At 38.9% G+C, this 16,746-nt stretch overlaps 1 protein-coding gene across 2 annotated transcripts in view; it reads left to right on the top strand.

Annotated features, from left to right (window-relative positions):
- Positions 1-16,746, top strand: part of LOC103717655 (insulin-degrading enzyme-like 1, peroxisomal) — a 45,611-nt gene that overhangs the window by 22,614 nt on the left and 6,251 nt on the right. For both annotated transcript variants that reach the window (XM_039120143.1, XM_008806130.3), the window contains exons 14-19: positions 2,210-2,313; positions 6,757-6,859; positions 7,047-7,142; positions 7,234-7,423; positions 12,239-12,300; positions 13,034-13,138. In XM_039120143.1, the coding sequence (XP_038976071.1) occupies positions 2,210-2,313; positions 6,757-6,859; positions 7,047-7,142; positions 7,234-7,423; positions 12,239-12,300; positions 13,034-13,138 (660 nt within the window). The remainder of the gene's footprint in view (positions 1-2,209; positions 2,314-6,756; positions 6,860-7,046; positions 7,143-7,233; positions 7,424-12,238; positions 12,301-13,033; positions 13,139-16,746) is intronic.

Raw genomic sequence — 16,746 nt, 5'->3', positions numbered from 1 at the left:
GCTTCGATACCATGTAAAACTACAAACACACGAACCACTAGTCTCAAAATCTATGGCTCTGATACCATGTAGAACCACAAACACATGTACCACTAATCTCAGAACCTATAGTTCTGTTACCATGTAGAATGTCACGCTTCCCGACATAGATCAAATATGCCGGTTCAGGATCTAGATCAAACACGAAATAAATCAAGCAAAAATAGTGGAAGGAAAAATTTTGGAGAGTGAAATAAATTACTCGATAAAGAGGACAAAAATAATGAGTGTGGCTCCCACTCTCGAAGAATGCCTCTTCTTATCAAGAAGAATTCTCTCCTACTCTTTATAAAACCACAATCTCTCTCCCACTACAAGACAAAAACGTCACTATCTCCTACTAAAAGGCAAAATTATCAATATCCTACTTCAACTAAAAATCAAACTCAAATATAATATGGACTTGAATCCTAAAGATATTAGAACTAATGCCCAACTAAAGAAATTCTAATAAGATTACAACTTGGCAATGAATCTCAACACCTAACCCCTTTGCGCCATCACACTTCTGGCCCTTAAGTCAATGTAATACATTATACGGCCTCATCACAAAGATATTGTCCTCTAGATTGAGGAAGGTTGTGAACATGTTAAAATTCGATATCAGCAGGCCCAAATGGTTCAGCGGGTTCGGGTCGGGTCGGGTTGTAGGGTTGGAAACCTAAAATTGCCCAAATTTCAAACGGATCGGGTTGGGTCGTAGGGTCGGGTCCGAATTCAGAAAAGCCAGACCCGACTCCGAAAATGGAACGGTCCAATTTTAGAACCCAACCCGGCTCCACAGGTTCTTTAAAACAGGTCGGATCGGGTTTAATCGAGTTGGGTCGGGTCGTGGGTCAACCCGACCCAGGCTTAGCGATATGCCTTCTGAATATGAAAGGAAAGCTGACTAAAGGTTGTTGAAAAGCTAAAGCTGCTACTATTGCTCTCGATAGAGCAAGATGCTTTTCTTGCTAGAAGAACCATCTTTGATAGCATATTATTGGCTCGGTAAGTTATGCACAGCCTTCAATGAGCATAACCCTCTAATTTATAATTGACCATTAAGCTATATATGGAATCAGCATATCATAGACTTGATTAGAACTACTTTCCAAATATATGGATTTAATGGGCATGAGCTGTGTTAGAGAACCCTCCTTTTCTGTCCATATCAATGGTACCATAACTTAGTTCACATCTTCAATGGGACTTCGGCATGGATGTCACCTGTCCTTTTATCGTTTTATTTTATGCTCGGAGATTCTATCTAGGTCACCAAACATGGCTATGAAAGCAGGGTTGGTGTGTGGATTTAGGTCGAGCATTATAGGCCCTGCCTCAATCAATTATTATTTGCCAACGACTGCCTATTGATCTCTAAAGCTATGCACAGTGGTGGTAGCACTTTAGTGATGGACTATTGTGCACAATCGGAAGAACGGGGTTAATCTTCATAAATTTATTGTTGTTTTCTTGCCAATTTGGACAACCACTTACCGTTGGCTGTTTCTTGGATTCACGGCTTTCCACACCCTTTCTATTTACTTGTTATTGCTGATGCTTGTTCCATAGCTTGGGGTTTCTCCTCCAATTACCAAGATGTTCCCTAATCAAGGACTGAGCGCTACTGGCACAAGGCATGCCAACCAAACAAAAAAATTGATGCTAGCAAAAATTTAATCAAAAAATGGAGAAAAGGATGCAGTGACCTATTGCTTCTATTGTTACTGGCTTAGAACGTTATGTGCTTGCCAGCATGGATTGGTACTGGCTGGCACTTAAAGCCTTGTCCTTCATTATTATTATACCTCTTTTAGGTTCCTCTCCAAGCATAAAGCATTACCATTTTATCCTTGCCAAAGCCTTTTGACTTTGTTGACTGTTGTTGGTCTTCTTTTGATTTAGTCACCCTGATTTTATATATTGCTTCATGACCTTTTGCTAATAGCATATTTTTTTATTCAACTAAAACTTAATAGTTTTTGCACACCATTCCATGATATGTTAATTGAACAGTTGATATTACTGTCTCATATCTGTTCAAATCTCTAACTTGTAATTTTAGATCTTTGATGGCTCATTTCTCTTGTTTTATTTTGACACAAGATTAAAATGTTTATCCAGTAGTCCTGTTGACCTCTATATGGCTCAGGTTTTTGTTTAGCTGATTCACAAATTATCATGTCAGATATTTCCACCAAAAGATTGGCTAGTTGCGTCATCGTTGCCATCAAAATTTGTTCCAAATACAATTCAGAAGATATTGGATGAGCTGAATCCAACAAATGTCAGGTAAAGCCCCGATACTTTATTACCAAGCGCAACGTCTTAGTAGGACTTGGTATGTACAAAGGCATTTAGTTCAATGAATTTGACATTGAGCACTGAAATAGAGGATGATCTATCTTACATGCGGATTTTATATATTTACTAATTAACTGTTCTCTAGTCAATGCTGTTCCTATGGATATGGGCTGTTTCTTGTTATATAATTAAATTCTATATAAGTATTTTTGGAAGTACATGCAAAATAAATTCATCGATCAATATTAGTATTATTAGTGTCTTGGCTTATTCTAAGTGTACATTTGTACTTTTTATGTGAATAATTGGCTTCTTGCATTCTTGTAGCATCTAAAAACTTGATTCGTATGTTACATGATGTTAGAACTTTGAGATGATCTTATGCAAAAAAGGAAAGCAACATTGTTGGAAAACATGATAATTGAGTTACAGCATTAGGTCATGCTTGTAACCAAAGATTAAGGTGTCGGATAGTACATGTCGTAGAAACAAGGCATTTTCAGACACCTTTCAGCACTGAAATTGGGTTGAACCTGGTACTGCTCAATACCAAGCCATAAGGTGTGTAAACACCTTTTTTTTTTTTCATTTCGCATCTTAAGCTGTGCAGGGTGATTGAAGCTTGAAGCTGAGTGGTTTACATTAGAATAAAAATGTGTATTTTCGGATCTTGGAAACCATAATTTGCAGTGAAAATGTGTCTTGTAATAGTGTTTGACTTCAAATTCGTCAGTCTTTTATATGCTGACATGCGTAGACACACATTTAAATAGATGACTATATTAAAGTAACTTCTTCATGCACCTGATGGCTGTGCAATCCACTTGTCTTCAAAATTCGCCTTACCATAGGTCATGCTGGCTGTGTCATATTGGAACCATACATGCCATGCTGGTTGGTTACCAGCATCCGTATGGGCATTGGATTTTAAAACCTTGCTTGTGACTTGTCATTATGCTGAAATTTAAGTGTTTTCTTTTCTTTTGAGATCAAACTTTAAGTTAGTTAATTTATAGAATCTAGTCCTGTATTTCAGCCTCTTGGGATTCCTTCAGAACCATAGGATTTCAGCTTGTCAAAACAACAGGATCTCTTTTCTACCATCTGAATGCTAGGATTGTCTTGACATCTAGAGATTTGAAGATCTGTTTGTAGCATAAGTGATTTGTGCAGCATCGCGAATCTATTTCTTTTGTTTTTGAGTTTTTTTTGTTGGGCTAACGTCAAGAGATTAAGGTAATTGGTTAGGGGTGCAAATGTGCAATCTTCCGGACCTTCTTTTCTGTTTAATCTTATGGTCTATTTACAAATATATCTGAACTCCAAAGAAGCAGAAGTTGACAGCCCAAATCCTCAATCATTTGACAGATCATTTTCTAATTCAGAACAAACATGCAGTCCTATTTGACTTTCTTAAGATTATCCTTTTATTTTAACTTGTTTCTTTTTTGAGTTAATTTTTCTAATTTCTGGAGATGCTCCTATCTATCTATTTAATATCTCTCTCTTTCTCTCTCCTTAATTTAATAATAGCAGGGGTTGAAATCTTCTGCATACCAGCCCTGCACTGGCTGGTGAGCTGGTAATATAGGGGCAGGCATGCACCAGGTGATTTGAACCTGTATTGCTTCATATTGAGGCCCATGGAGGCTTACCACCCCCCATCAATGTGTATCAACCCTCTACCTACTTTTCATTTAAAAAACAAAGAAAAAACTTTTTCTGCTCAATTGCACCAAGGTGTATCGAGGCATTCCGTCCCGTATCAACGATCACGCCTTACCTTCCAGCCATTGATACACTCTTGATCCTCAACATTTGAGTTCTTTCTGAATAGAAAGAATACCCTATGGTTCAGAATCTTTTTACAATCTCTGCCTGGACTTGCTTCCTAGTTGCTATTCTTACTTCTTTTTTCCTAAGAGCTCCCATTCCTTGCTTCTATACCTGAATTTGCTATCGCATTTGCTGCTAATTTGAGGTAAATGAGGCTGTCCCTTCTATGGAATCTTACGCTTATGCAATGCGTTCCCAAAACTTCTGCATCATCTTAATTTTTTCATATCGGATTTTCTACACAAGGTGCCACACTTTCTTCGGAATCTCACTTTCCCATTGACTCCTATGCCCTACACTATGCATTTCCTTAAGATCATAATCACCAAATTAGTAATTTAACATTATTTAAAATTCATTATTAACTCTCTCTCTCTATATATATATATGTATTATGTATATGTGTTTCTTAGGCACTTCCATAGTCTAAGCTTTCTAGCTCCTGCCTTTAGTCTACTCTCAGTTGCAATAGGAATACAATACTGACTAGGTTAATTGAACATGTTTGTCTAGTACACTAATACTTTTCATGGAGCTTCATTTAAAGCTTTATTCATTTATTTCTATATTTTGCTGCATCCTAGTTGGTTTTCATCTGTTGGTGGGTAGTCTTGCTTACTTAGCCCTTTGTCTGTTTAATGTATGGTCAGTGCTATACGCTTTTGTTTTTGCTTCATTTATGCATTCTATCATCCACTTCTTTAATTCCTTTGAGGCACAATTGGTCTATCCTCCTCGTTGAAGTTTTATCCCTTTTTCTGACATTGATTGTGCAATTGGTCCAACCTATCAATGTTTAATTCAGCATTCACTGTACCACTCCAAATCGCCTGGTTTGGGGTGGGCCGAGCCGAACCGAGAGGGAATCGGAATGATTCTCCCCTTCTATTTGGTACAGAGGCCCTAGCTCAATTAATCCCCCCAACCTCGGAATCTCATCCCCTGGCTCAATCCCCTTATTCAGATGACTTAAATCCCCCTCCCCACCTCGTGATTGCTAGAGACCCCCCTCATCTTTTGCTCGCTATCGATGCCCCATGACGACTCAGAGTACTCGATCCTCCCCCTTCGTCCGCCGCTTGCCCGCTCTCCAAGCATCGCTGATAACATCCCCCCTTTCCCTCCCTCTCTTTCTCACACTCAGGTTAGGGTTTTCCTCTCTCTCCTCCCTCCCTCTCTCTCTCTCTCCTCCCTCCCTCTCTCTCTCTTTTCCCCCTCCCTCTTCCCCTCCCCCTCTTCCTCTCTCTCCTTCTCCCTCTCCCCTGATATCTTTGTTTTGGAATAGGGGAGAAGGTTTCGAACTATTTTTTTTTTAAATTTTGAACTAAAGTCAGAAAACCATGTGCTGACTTCAATTCAAAATTTGACAATAAAGAAAAAAAGGTCTGAAACGAATTGGAATGGCACGGTACTGGTGTTATACCATGCTCTGTACCGCTAGGCAGTACTGTGCTCTGTATTGCTAGGCAATTGGTACAGGTCCCAGTACCGGTACAACCAACCTTAGTTTAATTGATTTGGCTTCTTTTCTCTACACACATTCTTATAGTCTAGCAAGAGGTAAGAATGGCCACTCCTAAATTAGGGTGGACTAATTTTTGATGACTGCTCTGGCATGGCTTTTAGGTTTTGACATTTTATCATCAAATTTACATCATATATACACTGTACAACCTCAAAATCATGGTTTGCCTAAGTGGGCCAAACTGGGACTACTCGGTTCACCCAGTACTGAATCGAACCGGTGCGGAATCGGCATGGTTCGGTGTTGTTTTTCGGAAAATAGCATGTATCGGTGCGAACCAGATGGTTTGGAGCGGAACTGGAGCGAATTGCTCGGTTCGCACTAATTTGAACTGGTTTGGCCCCCCACTCCTTCAATATCTCAAAAGATTTGAAAATGGTCCGCTGAACCAGGGTGAACCACCCGGTTCACCCCATACTGAATCGGTAGCCAACCAGCATAGTTCTCGGTATTGGTTCGGCTAACCTTGCTCAAAATGATTGTTAGATAACCTATAATTAATTTCTTGTAGATGGACAAAGCATCAAGTAGTCAATATTCATGACTTTTTTGATGCATCTAAGGTTACTAGTTACCACCTTGTAATAACCAGTATGCCAAGTGGCTCCTACAAGTTGCAGTACACCATAGAAAATACTACCATTTTTTGGGGGGTATTTGCTTTGAAAATTGTTATTCCATGACTCATTCTTAGTCTTTAAGTGGGACAAGATGAGAATGTGACATGTTAGAGATAAAAATATATGAATTTTTATCATGTTTTGTGTAGTTGCTTCATGTTATGTACATCAACCATAGTTACCATACAATAGACTCTTGTATCGATCAGATCTGAATAACTATTTTTGTCGGTCGTGATGCATTATTATTTCATGTATTGGGCTATTGGCACCAATGATGGATTTTTTACACCGTTGCAGCTTTCTATAATTTGTTCCAGCAATTACAACTATAAGTCCATATTTTGCTTTGTATTTGCTGTTCTCCTTTCCATCGTCACCTTCGTATTTTCAAGAGAATCAAGACATTATCCCATTTATTTGATGAAAAGAAAATGATCCTCTTTTCAGAATATTCTGGGAATCTAAAAAGTTTGAAGGATCTATGGACTCAGTTGAACCATGGTATGGAACCCCGTATTCTATTGAAAAAGTCACTGCTTCCACAATCCAGGTATATTATCAAATTTATATTTATTACTTATTCTTTTGGGAATACACTGTTTTGACATCATACTTCATAACATGTTTTTGTTTTGCTCGTAAGCTACTATTGTTTCTTTACTAAGCATTGCACAGTCCTGAATTAGTTTCGCAATGTGCAATAGTTAATCATTTTCTGAATGCTTTATGTTTTGTAGCAATGGATAGAAAATGCTCCTGATAAAAATCTACATCTTCCAAAGCCTAATATATTCATCCCAACTGATTTGTCACTTAAACATGTCCAAGAGAAGGTAAATTCTTGATGGCTTAATTTTCTTTTTTTACTGTTTTTTCTATATAATCTAATTTCAGATGTATGCAATGTTGTGATCTTTTAAACAGGTTAAATTTCCATATCTCTTAAGAAAATCGTCATTTTCAAGATTGTGGTACAAACCTGATACTATGTTCTTCACTCCTAAAGCTTACATCAGAATAGATTTCAACTGCCCTCAGTCAAATTACTCGCCTGAAGCAGAGATTCTCACTGCTATCTTCACAAGGTTATTAATGGATTATTTGAATGAATATGGTGAGCTATTACTTATCTTATTCCACCCAAGAATATCAAGACTTTCATGTTTAGACTCTATCCATCTTCTGTACAAACTATACTTTGATAACACCATGAAAAGTTCTGAAGGATCAGTCGATCATTCTTTATTAGTTAAGGGTTTTTGGTATGGTCCATGCCATCAAAGACAATGGTTTAGTAGTTTAACTGAGTGGGTTTGGGAGCTTTATTTATTCTGATGCTTTACACTGAAGAAAGATGGCTGAAAGGATAGAATCTTGGGGATGATAAAGGCTGAGAGAGCTAAACTGGAGGCCAGATATGCAGTATTGGAATTGGCACCCGTGCCGGAAGGCAGGTGGTATGGTACGATATCATACCGTGCCATTCTGCCATGTACCGACGAAGAAAAATTGGAGGAGGAGGAGGGAGGGGGAGAGAGATGTCGGGAGAGGGAGAGAGAGGGGGCTCGGAAGCCCTCCTCTCCTCTTCTGCTTGGGCCGCTCAGCGGAGTCCCTGTTTCTTTTGAGGTGAAGAGAGAGAGAGAGAAAGAGGGAGAGAGATGCTGGGAGGGGGGAGAGGGGGGGGCTCGGAAGCCCTTCGCTCCTTTGCTCGAGCTGCTGGGCGAAGCCCCTTCAAATCGAGGTGGAGAGAGGGGGGAGGGGGGGAGGGAGGGAGGGAAAGGGAGAGGGAGGGGGAGCGTGAGATGCCGGGAGAGGGTGAGAGAGGGGGCTCAGAAGCCCTTCTCTCCTCCTTTGTTCGTCCATAGGGGGCACTTGGTGGAGCCCCTATTTCGAACAAAAGGGGCTCGGCCCTAATTTTTAAATTTTTTTCATTTCTTTAAGTGAAGTCAGCATAGAGTTTGCCGATTTCACTTAAAGAAATGAGAAAAAAAATTGGGGTCGAGCCAGGGGCTCCACCCAACACCCACTATGGACGAGTGGAGGAGGAGAGGAGGGCTTGCAAGCCCCCTCTCTCACCCTCTCCGGGCATCTCTCTCGCTCCCCTTCCCTCTCCCTCTTTCCCTCCCTCCCTCTCTCTTTTTTCCTCTCTTTCCTTCTCCCTCTCTCCTTCCCTCGCCCTGGTTTCTCGAACCGAGGATTGGAACCGCGTTGCTCTGCCCCCGGTATGGATGGGTACGCCCCAAACCGGATGATTTGGGGCAATACGGTGATCCTTGGCTGGAGGTTTACATTGCAGAATAGTCATTGAAGCATGCAAAGCCACCATGAGACATGTTCTGTTATCTAGTGGGTTCTTACTTTTTAACTGTATCTAATCATAGTGATCAGTACCATTATGGTTGGACCAGTATTCTACAGCATGTGTCAGTACGAACTATTGCAGTTAATAGTTACAGAGAAAAGAACCTACCCAATTGCTTTCATTTCATTCTATGATGTCCAATCCACTTGATTTCTTCATTAAATCACTTCCATGACAAATCAACACAAAGAATGATCCAATTTGCTTTGTTAGATGTGGAGGCTACACTGAGTTGCATATTTAAACCAGAAACACATGATTTTCTTGATTCCTTTTGTTTTTCAAGTATTTTACTCTGATAACAATAGAAAAATGAAAACCCATTTATAAATCTCCTTACAATGTTCAGGAATCACATATCTGTAAACTCTTTCAACAAGTCCATGTTTCAACTATTGGACTGATGAAGACTAAACTGAATCAAATAGAAGAATGTTATTTTCCCAATTTTTTTGTTAGCTTTTTGATGAATCAACAATAAAAATTGACCTAAACCTGTTCCGGTTCTTTCAAATATTAAGGTCATAACCAAATCTTGATTTTCTCTTTAGAAAATGTTATGAGTCATGTTTTAAGTAGTAAGTTACTATTATTGCAATTAAGCTTGCTTTTGTGTACAAGATAATCATGTTCCATCAAACTATCTGGTGATGGTGTCCAAAGATGGGTCCAACTATTTTGACAAACTAAGCAACCATTTTGTAAGAAAAAATTTTAGTTTTCTCCAAATTGACTACCTGAAAGTGCGTTAAGGGAAAATCAACTTTAGAATTATTTGTTTATTTATTTATTCATTTATTTTATTTTGGAGCTATTAGCTTGGCATCCTTACAATCTAGGCAGGGTTTTTAAGGGTATTGTCGGTCAAAATCAACTATATTATGATTGATGAGATACCCTAGGAGTTGAGAGGTATCCAAGTTTATAATGTCAGAAAGCGAAGGAAGATGAGAGGGGAAAAAGATGAGTAGCTGACAAACCCATATTCGAGGAAACAAGAATAGGCTAGTGAGAATCCCATAGAGGAAATGGCTTGTCTGAATTGAGTTCCAGAATGATGATCCAACTCGAAAGAAGAAGAATATAATGATGCTATGTAGTGATGATCTGAGTTGGCTCATAGGAAAAGAGAAATAAAATCATGGCTTGAGGTGCCTGTAAATGTAACCATATCAATAGCAAGGGGCCTACATAGTGCAAAAAAAATATGAGAACAGCACATGCTGTGAAAACCTTATTGACAAGTTGCTGATGTAGGTGTCGTGTAGGGAGTGTCCACATTGTATAGCATGATTGGCAGTGAAGTTCCATGTGCAGCAATGCAAATACAAATATGAGAAGAGCACGTGCTGTGAAAACCTTATTGACAAGTTGCTGATGTAGGCATCATATAGCAAGTGTCCACATTGGATAGCATGATTGGCAGTGAAGTTCCATGTGCAGCAATGCAAATGTGTGCCGGATACTTGGAGGCCATGATAAATTGAAAGGAAGCTCAATGGACCCAAACGTCCCAGACTATGAGTGTAACAACCCAGAACCTCACCCAAAAAGGCTAGCCGGAAGGTATTTTTTGGATTCTTTAGTCCTGTATAAGTACCTAAGATCTCTCTGGCGAATAACCAATGTGGGACTAAATACACATCCATACGGGTCTTCACATACTTCCTCCGTTTAAGCCCTGACGTCCTTGTCAGGCTAAGGGTCAAAATCAATTCAAATCTAATCACAAGTACCATGATCGGCCTGTGGTCAGCCTCAATGAGCTCATGCTGCAGTGTCTCCTAGTCCACAGGGGCCATAGGCCAGGTCCGCTCAGATACCATTTGTAACAACCTAGGACCTCATCCAAAAAAGCTAGTCGGAAAGTATTTTTTGGGTTCCTTAGTCTTGTATAAGTACCCAAAATCTTTTCGATGAATAACCAATGTGGGAGGAACCTCATCGTTAGAGCGTGATTAATGGTGGATCCTTAGGAACCCTATTGTGGAGGATCATTCTCATGTGACTACGGTCGCTTGGGATGGCGTTGAGGTTGTTTGACAGACTCAGCTTTTTTATGCGAGGATCCGTGCGGGCGTGTGTTTAGTCCCACATTGGTTATTTGCTGGAGAGATCTTGAGTACTTATACAGGACTAATGAACCCAAAAAATACCTTCTGACTAGCCATTTTGGGTGAGGTCTTGGGTTGTTACAAATGGTATCATAGCGGACTCGGTCCATAACCTATATGGACTAGGGGATACTGCAACATGAATCCATTAGGGATAACCACGGGCTGATTGTGATGCTGGTGATTAGATTTGAATAGATTTGAATCCTTAGCCTAGTGGGGACGCCAGGGCTTAAACGGAGAGAGAATGTGAGGATTTGTGTGGGCATGTTTAGTCCCACATCGGTTATTTGCTGGAGAGATCTTAGGTACTTATATGGGACTAAGGAACTCAAAAAATACCTTCTGGCTAGCCATTTTGGGTGAGGGTCCTGGATTGTCACAAATGGAGGACCCATGCGAGCGTGTATTTAGTCCCACATTGGTTATTCGTCGGAAAGATCTTGGGTACTTATACAGGACTAAAAAATCCAAAAATATCTTTCGGCTAGCCATTTTGGTTGAGGTCCTGAGTTGTTACAAATGGTATCAGAGTTAAATTCGGTCCATGACCCATGTGGACTATGGGACACCGCAACACGAGCTCATTGAGACTGACCACAGGTCGATTGTGGTGCTTGGGATTAGATTTGAATGGTTTTTGTCCCTTAGTCTGATGAGGACGTCATGGCTTAAACAGGGGGAGTGTGTGAGGATCCGTGCGGGCGTGTGTTTAGTCCCACATTGGTTATTCGCCGGAAGATCTTGGGTACTTATACAGGACCAAGGAACCCCCAAAAAAAAACCTTTTGGCTAGCCTTTTTGGGTGAGGGTCCTGGGTTGTTACAATGAGAATGATAGTTTAGCAAGGATACTTGAACTACCTTCAATTAGAGAGTCTGCTCATGAACGAGTAGATAATGTGCTCAAGAATGTGTCTTCGAGAATTGACGGTTAAATATGCTGCAATACTCTGCATGATTCTGATGTGAATCCATGTATAAATAATTCTAATTGGGTCACTTAGCTTGTGAAGGCAACTCCAATCGATTAAGGTTGGTCGTCTTGAGAAAATAGAGCATTAGTGGTGGTACCTATAGGGCTAGCTTAAGTTCACAGGGTAAAGCTCAGTTGGTTTAAAAAGTTCTAGTCGAAATGAATATTTAATGAAACATAATCTCATAAAGGCATGGATTTAAATGAAACCTATGTGGTGGGTTGTGTAAAGGCAAGGATCAGCTTACAAGATCCCACCGATCGAAATAATGGACAATTGTTCACTATGCCAGTGGGTATGCATAGCTAGGCTAGAATAAACTAGAGTGAAGATATTATGCTTAGGTTGGCTGTTATATCATCTTTTCTCAGTTTATTCTGTGCCAAGGACTTGCATGATTCACAGCCTCTCTGAGCAATCCAACGCTCCTTGAAAGAATGAGCTGACTGTGTTTTTCTTCCTTTTCTCCTATTTCAGCTTATGATGCTCAGGTGGCTGGCCTTTATTATGCAATACGCCACACTGACACTGGATTTCAGGTAAACCTTTTCTTTTTCCCTCAAGTGGCTGGGATGTACTTTGTAACAAACTACTGTTCAGTATATTTGTGTAGAGAATTGGATTTCTTGTTATTATTGTCATTCCTTTGTAGAAACCCATGTGCTTTTGATCTTTTGTAATGAGCTTTCTCTTCACTTTTTATCTATTTAGCATTTGCTTCCCCCCTTCTTTTTCCTCTTTCTTTTGGCTACTGAAACTGTTTTCTAATTCAAAAGAATTTTTCTTTCTCATTTTGTTGAAGGGATGTGATAATTGTTAGTCAATTTAGTTTACCAACATTCAAAAATGCTACAACCTTTACAGAATGTAGTTAGAACTTAGAACCATTGCTGGAGAAGTACATCTTTTATGGAGGCTGCGCAAATATTGAGTGGTGGAATGCTGTCAATTGAATTTCTAAATCTTCAGAAGTTCACCACTAATGGCAAAAATCAAAGTTAAATTATAACCTAATCACCAGTTTGTGTTTATGGCCAAATGTTGAAAAAATTATTTATCAGTATTCCAGTTGCATTGTGCAAATTATATTTTCTTGATTCTTCATCAGCAAACATTGCTTGGATGAAAACAGTAGACTGGAATTGTAGATGGTTCTAAGATATTCTTGCCTTGATAGTATATCATCAACCTTCCAGAATTATATGCAATTTCATAAACTTTTTGTTTGCATCAGTACATTCCATGCGCTAACTTGTTGCCGTATATCTGCAGGTGATTGTGGTTGGTTATAATCACAAAATGAGTATTCTATTAGAAACTATAATTGGGAAAATCAAGCAGTTTGAAGTTAAACCAGACCGATTTGCTGTGATAAAGGTAAGTAATTAACTTTTATACACTTGTACAATGCCTGAATGATCTATGATCTTGGTTCTATTCTTCTTTGAAATATCTTGAAATTTGTTGTATCATGTTCAAGCAATCTCTTGCAATATCTTTAATGTTAATCTATTTTTCTTCTTGTATAACAACTTCTTTAATTGCATAAGAGTTAATGGTAGGTGATGCAACACTATCTGCCTACAAGTTTTAGCTGTGATGCATGGAGGTTTCAAAGGATAGAAACATTTCACAATTTGCTAGATGATCACTAAGTTAAAAAAGCTTTTACCGAAACAATTTTTTTAACCTTATAGGTTTTTCCTTTTCCTTCAAGTTTATCGTGAACTTGACTTCAATGTTCTAGGACTTCATATATATATATATATATAAAATCAACTATTTCTTGCTATCTTATCGTCAAATTTTCATTGCAAAAGAATTTTTGCAGATTGCAAAAGTTTGGTTTATCTACCTGAAAGCCTCACCATGAAATGCTTCTTTTCAGTATGTATTAGTTTACATCATGGCATGAATTTCTGTCATAGGCAATCCTTAGATGTAACTTTATGATGCTCATATGGATTCTTTTTTTTTTCGCATTTGATTTGTCACTTCTCCAGCATATGCCCTAGATGGCCTATTGGAGTTATGTGTATACAAGAAATTGACCTGGAGTCTTAAAGGATAAAGAACGAAGATGGTTGTTATTTAGTAAAGTTATATGAAATCAATTTGGATTGAAATACTACTGTTCTTGAAGTTTTGCATCTGTATTGTTATGAATAATGTAGTGTAGCATCACTTTTTACATAACGTCGATAAGAAGACAGTGCAAATGGCACTAACAGAATGTCAAGATCTTTAATCTTATACAAAATAACTCCTAGCCATTTGTTGCATTTGAAAAAACATCACAATTACTGAAGACCGATGATTTAAGTATTATTGCATTGCCATACCACCAGATGGTGTGACATGTTTGCCTTGAAGTTCATAAACTTGGTCTTGTTCTGGAATTTGTGGAGTTTCGGTTTCGGCAGTTTCGGTGATCTTGGAAGTTCCACTCTGAGTTTCAGAGTTTGGCCAAAAAATGAGAAAAAAGCAAAAAATGAAAAAAAAGAAGACAATGAAAGAAGCTAAGAAACAATTATCAGATATCGTGTAAGAGTATTTCATGTTATTATAGATTCTTCATTTTCAACAATCTTAGGTAGAAATTAGTATTGCATATGAGTGAAAATATACTGTTATTTGTTGCTTTGAACACATACATACATATTCCTATGAATGAAAATATACATACATATGAGTGAAAATATACTATTATGTCTATATATATATATATATATATATATATATATATATATTCCTTCTTGAACTTCAGATGTTTAAAAGTTCATTATATAAGGAAAAGCTCACAAATACGTTGAATTTGTATATTTTTGAAATGGGTATTTAATCATTCGCATGTACTTAAAGAATGTTACTTTATGTGAAAAAAATATTTATTTGAAATGATTTGTATTTACAATATGCTGTAGTAAGAGCTTTCTTGGTGGCTTCAACCTATCAAGGGTTATATTCATTATCTATCTCCTCTTTTAACTCATGAAAAAGAAAAAAAAAAAACATTGAAAATCAATATCATATAGCATGGAATTCCGAACCGTCCATTTCGGGGGCGTACCAAGCCGAACCGAGGCAGAACCGGGACAGTTCCCCCCTTTGGATCAAAATAATTCAGAGCGGTTTGGAGTAGTTGGTTCTCCCCCTTCCCATGTTAAATAAAAGGAGAGGGGCTTGAGAAGGCCTCTTGAGCCTTCTCAGCTCCTGTTCTCCTTTTTTTTTAAACGCCCAATAATCACCAAAAATTAATGGATTTTGATGATTAAAGGCTAGATCCAACCCAAAACAAGGTAATGTGATTCTCCCTGTCCTCATTTCTTCATTTTTTTTTTCTTTTTGAGGCTGGAAAATGATAAAAAATGGAAAAATAAGGGGACATTTGTATGTTGGTATTTATGTTGTACTTAAAATGCATTAAATTGATTCTATATTGTGTATTTCATTAACTTTTTTTTATGTAAACGATCCCGATATCTACGAGAGACATTAACAATTCACCAGATTTTAGATGTCAGTATGCATGTTGTACTTAAAATACATTAAAATGATTCAATATTTTGTATTTCACTAATTTTTTACAAATATACTGATTGATCTACTTTAATTGCATTTGATTATAAAATTATGGCCAATTTAGGGTTATGAAGCATCAGAACAACAAATTACATATCAAAAAACATCAAAAGACATAAAAAAACATCAAATTAAGGTTAAAATCACTTACAAAACCAAAAAAAATTGAGAAAGGCCAAAAATTGAAAAAAACAAAAAAAAAAGGAGATTGGCACACTCTGGTGTACCATGTGTCGGTGCGGTATCGAATCGGTGGCAATCGGTACAGATCCTAGTATCAGTTCAGCTTACCTTGTCATATAGTCTATTTTTTTAAATAAATAAATAATGACCATAATATAATTCTAAACATCGTAAGATTTTTTAAAAGAAGCATCTATGGCCAATTTAGGTCAGTCTTGGTCACAATTGCTGAAATTGATCGAAACTGGAACCATGGTGTTTGTTCCAGGTTAGTCTTGGTATGATTGTCGAAAGACTAAAAGTTAATGATATTTTCTCTTGATTGTTGTGCTAACATTTTGCACCAATTAGCATGGCAAGTGCAGCTGCATGCCCCCTGCTAGTGGAACTTGAATCCTTGGTTTGAAACAGAGTTCATTGAACCGTCCTGAATCAGGTGCTTCTGGCCGCACCGGACCAAAATTGGCCAAGAACTGAGATGGACAGTTTGGCCTTCAAACCCCATCCCCCCTGCGGCCCCCTCGTTCTCTTCATGGCTTCGTTCTCTCTCTGTTATTTCGCCATGAACCAAAGCTTTGAAGCCCCAATATGCCGTTGCTGGAGGCTCCACCGATACCCAACACCTATGCCCTTGAACGATGCCGATGCCCTCGATCGATGCCAACACCTTGTACTCTTCTTCGCCCGCTCTCCCCCACATCTTCACCCTCTCCCTTTCCCTCTCCTTCGTCTTCTCACCCCCTTCTTTGTCGTCTCTCCCTTTTTGTCTTTCTGCCCTTTGTCTTCTCCCTCTCCCTCTTTCTCCCCGCCCCTGGTTCTCCTTCTAGGGTTAGAGTTAGGGTTTTGTCCAAGGAATGGCGAACTGGGCCGAACCGCCCGGTTCGGCTTATATCGAGCCGACTCGGTGGGAAACCAGGTCGGTTCAGCCTTTGGATTCAGTCCCGGCTCTGAACTGGCTGGAAAAGGTTCGAATCGCACCTTACTGGTGCGAACCGGCCTGGAATCGGCCGGTTCGTACCAAGTCGACTCGGTTTTGAACCGGGCTCCTCCCTTTTTCATTGTCTAGTATTAAAATGCTGTTGAGGACTTTTCCAGGCCGGTTCGCACCAAAGTCGACTCGGTTTTGAATCGGGCCCCTCCCTTTTTCTGTCTGGTATTAAAATGTTGTTGGGAAGGCATTTATTAAAATGTTGTTGAGAAGGCCCGAGAATGCCTTCCCA

This window comes from Phoenix dactylifera, unplaced genomic scaffold (genome assembly GCF_009389715.1).
Source record: "Phoenix dactylifera cultivar Barhee BC4 unplaced genomic scaffold, palm_55x_up_171113_PBpolish2nd_filt_p 000722F, whole genome shotgun sequence".
In the NCBI taxonomy this organism is placed as follows: Eukaryota; Viridiplantae; Streptophyta; class Magnoliopsida; order Arecales; family Arecaceae; genus Phoenix; species Phoenix dactylifera.
This window is presented reverse-complemented; position numbering and strand designations above follow the sequence as displayed.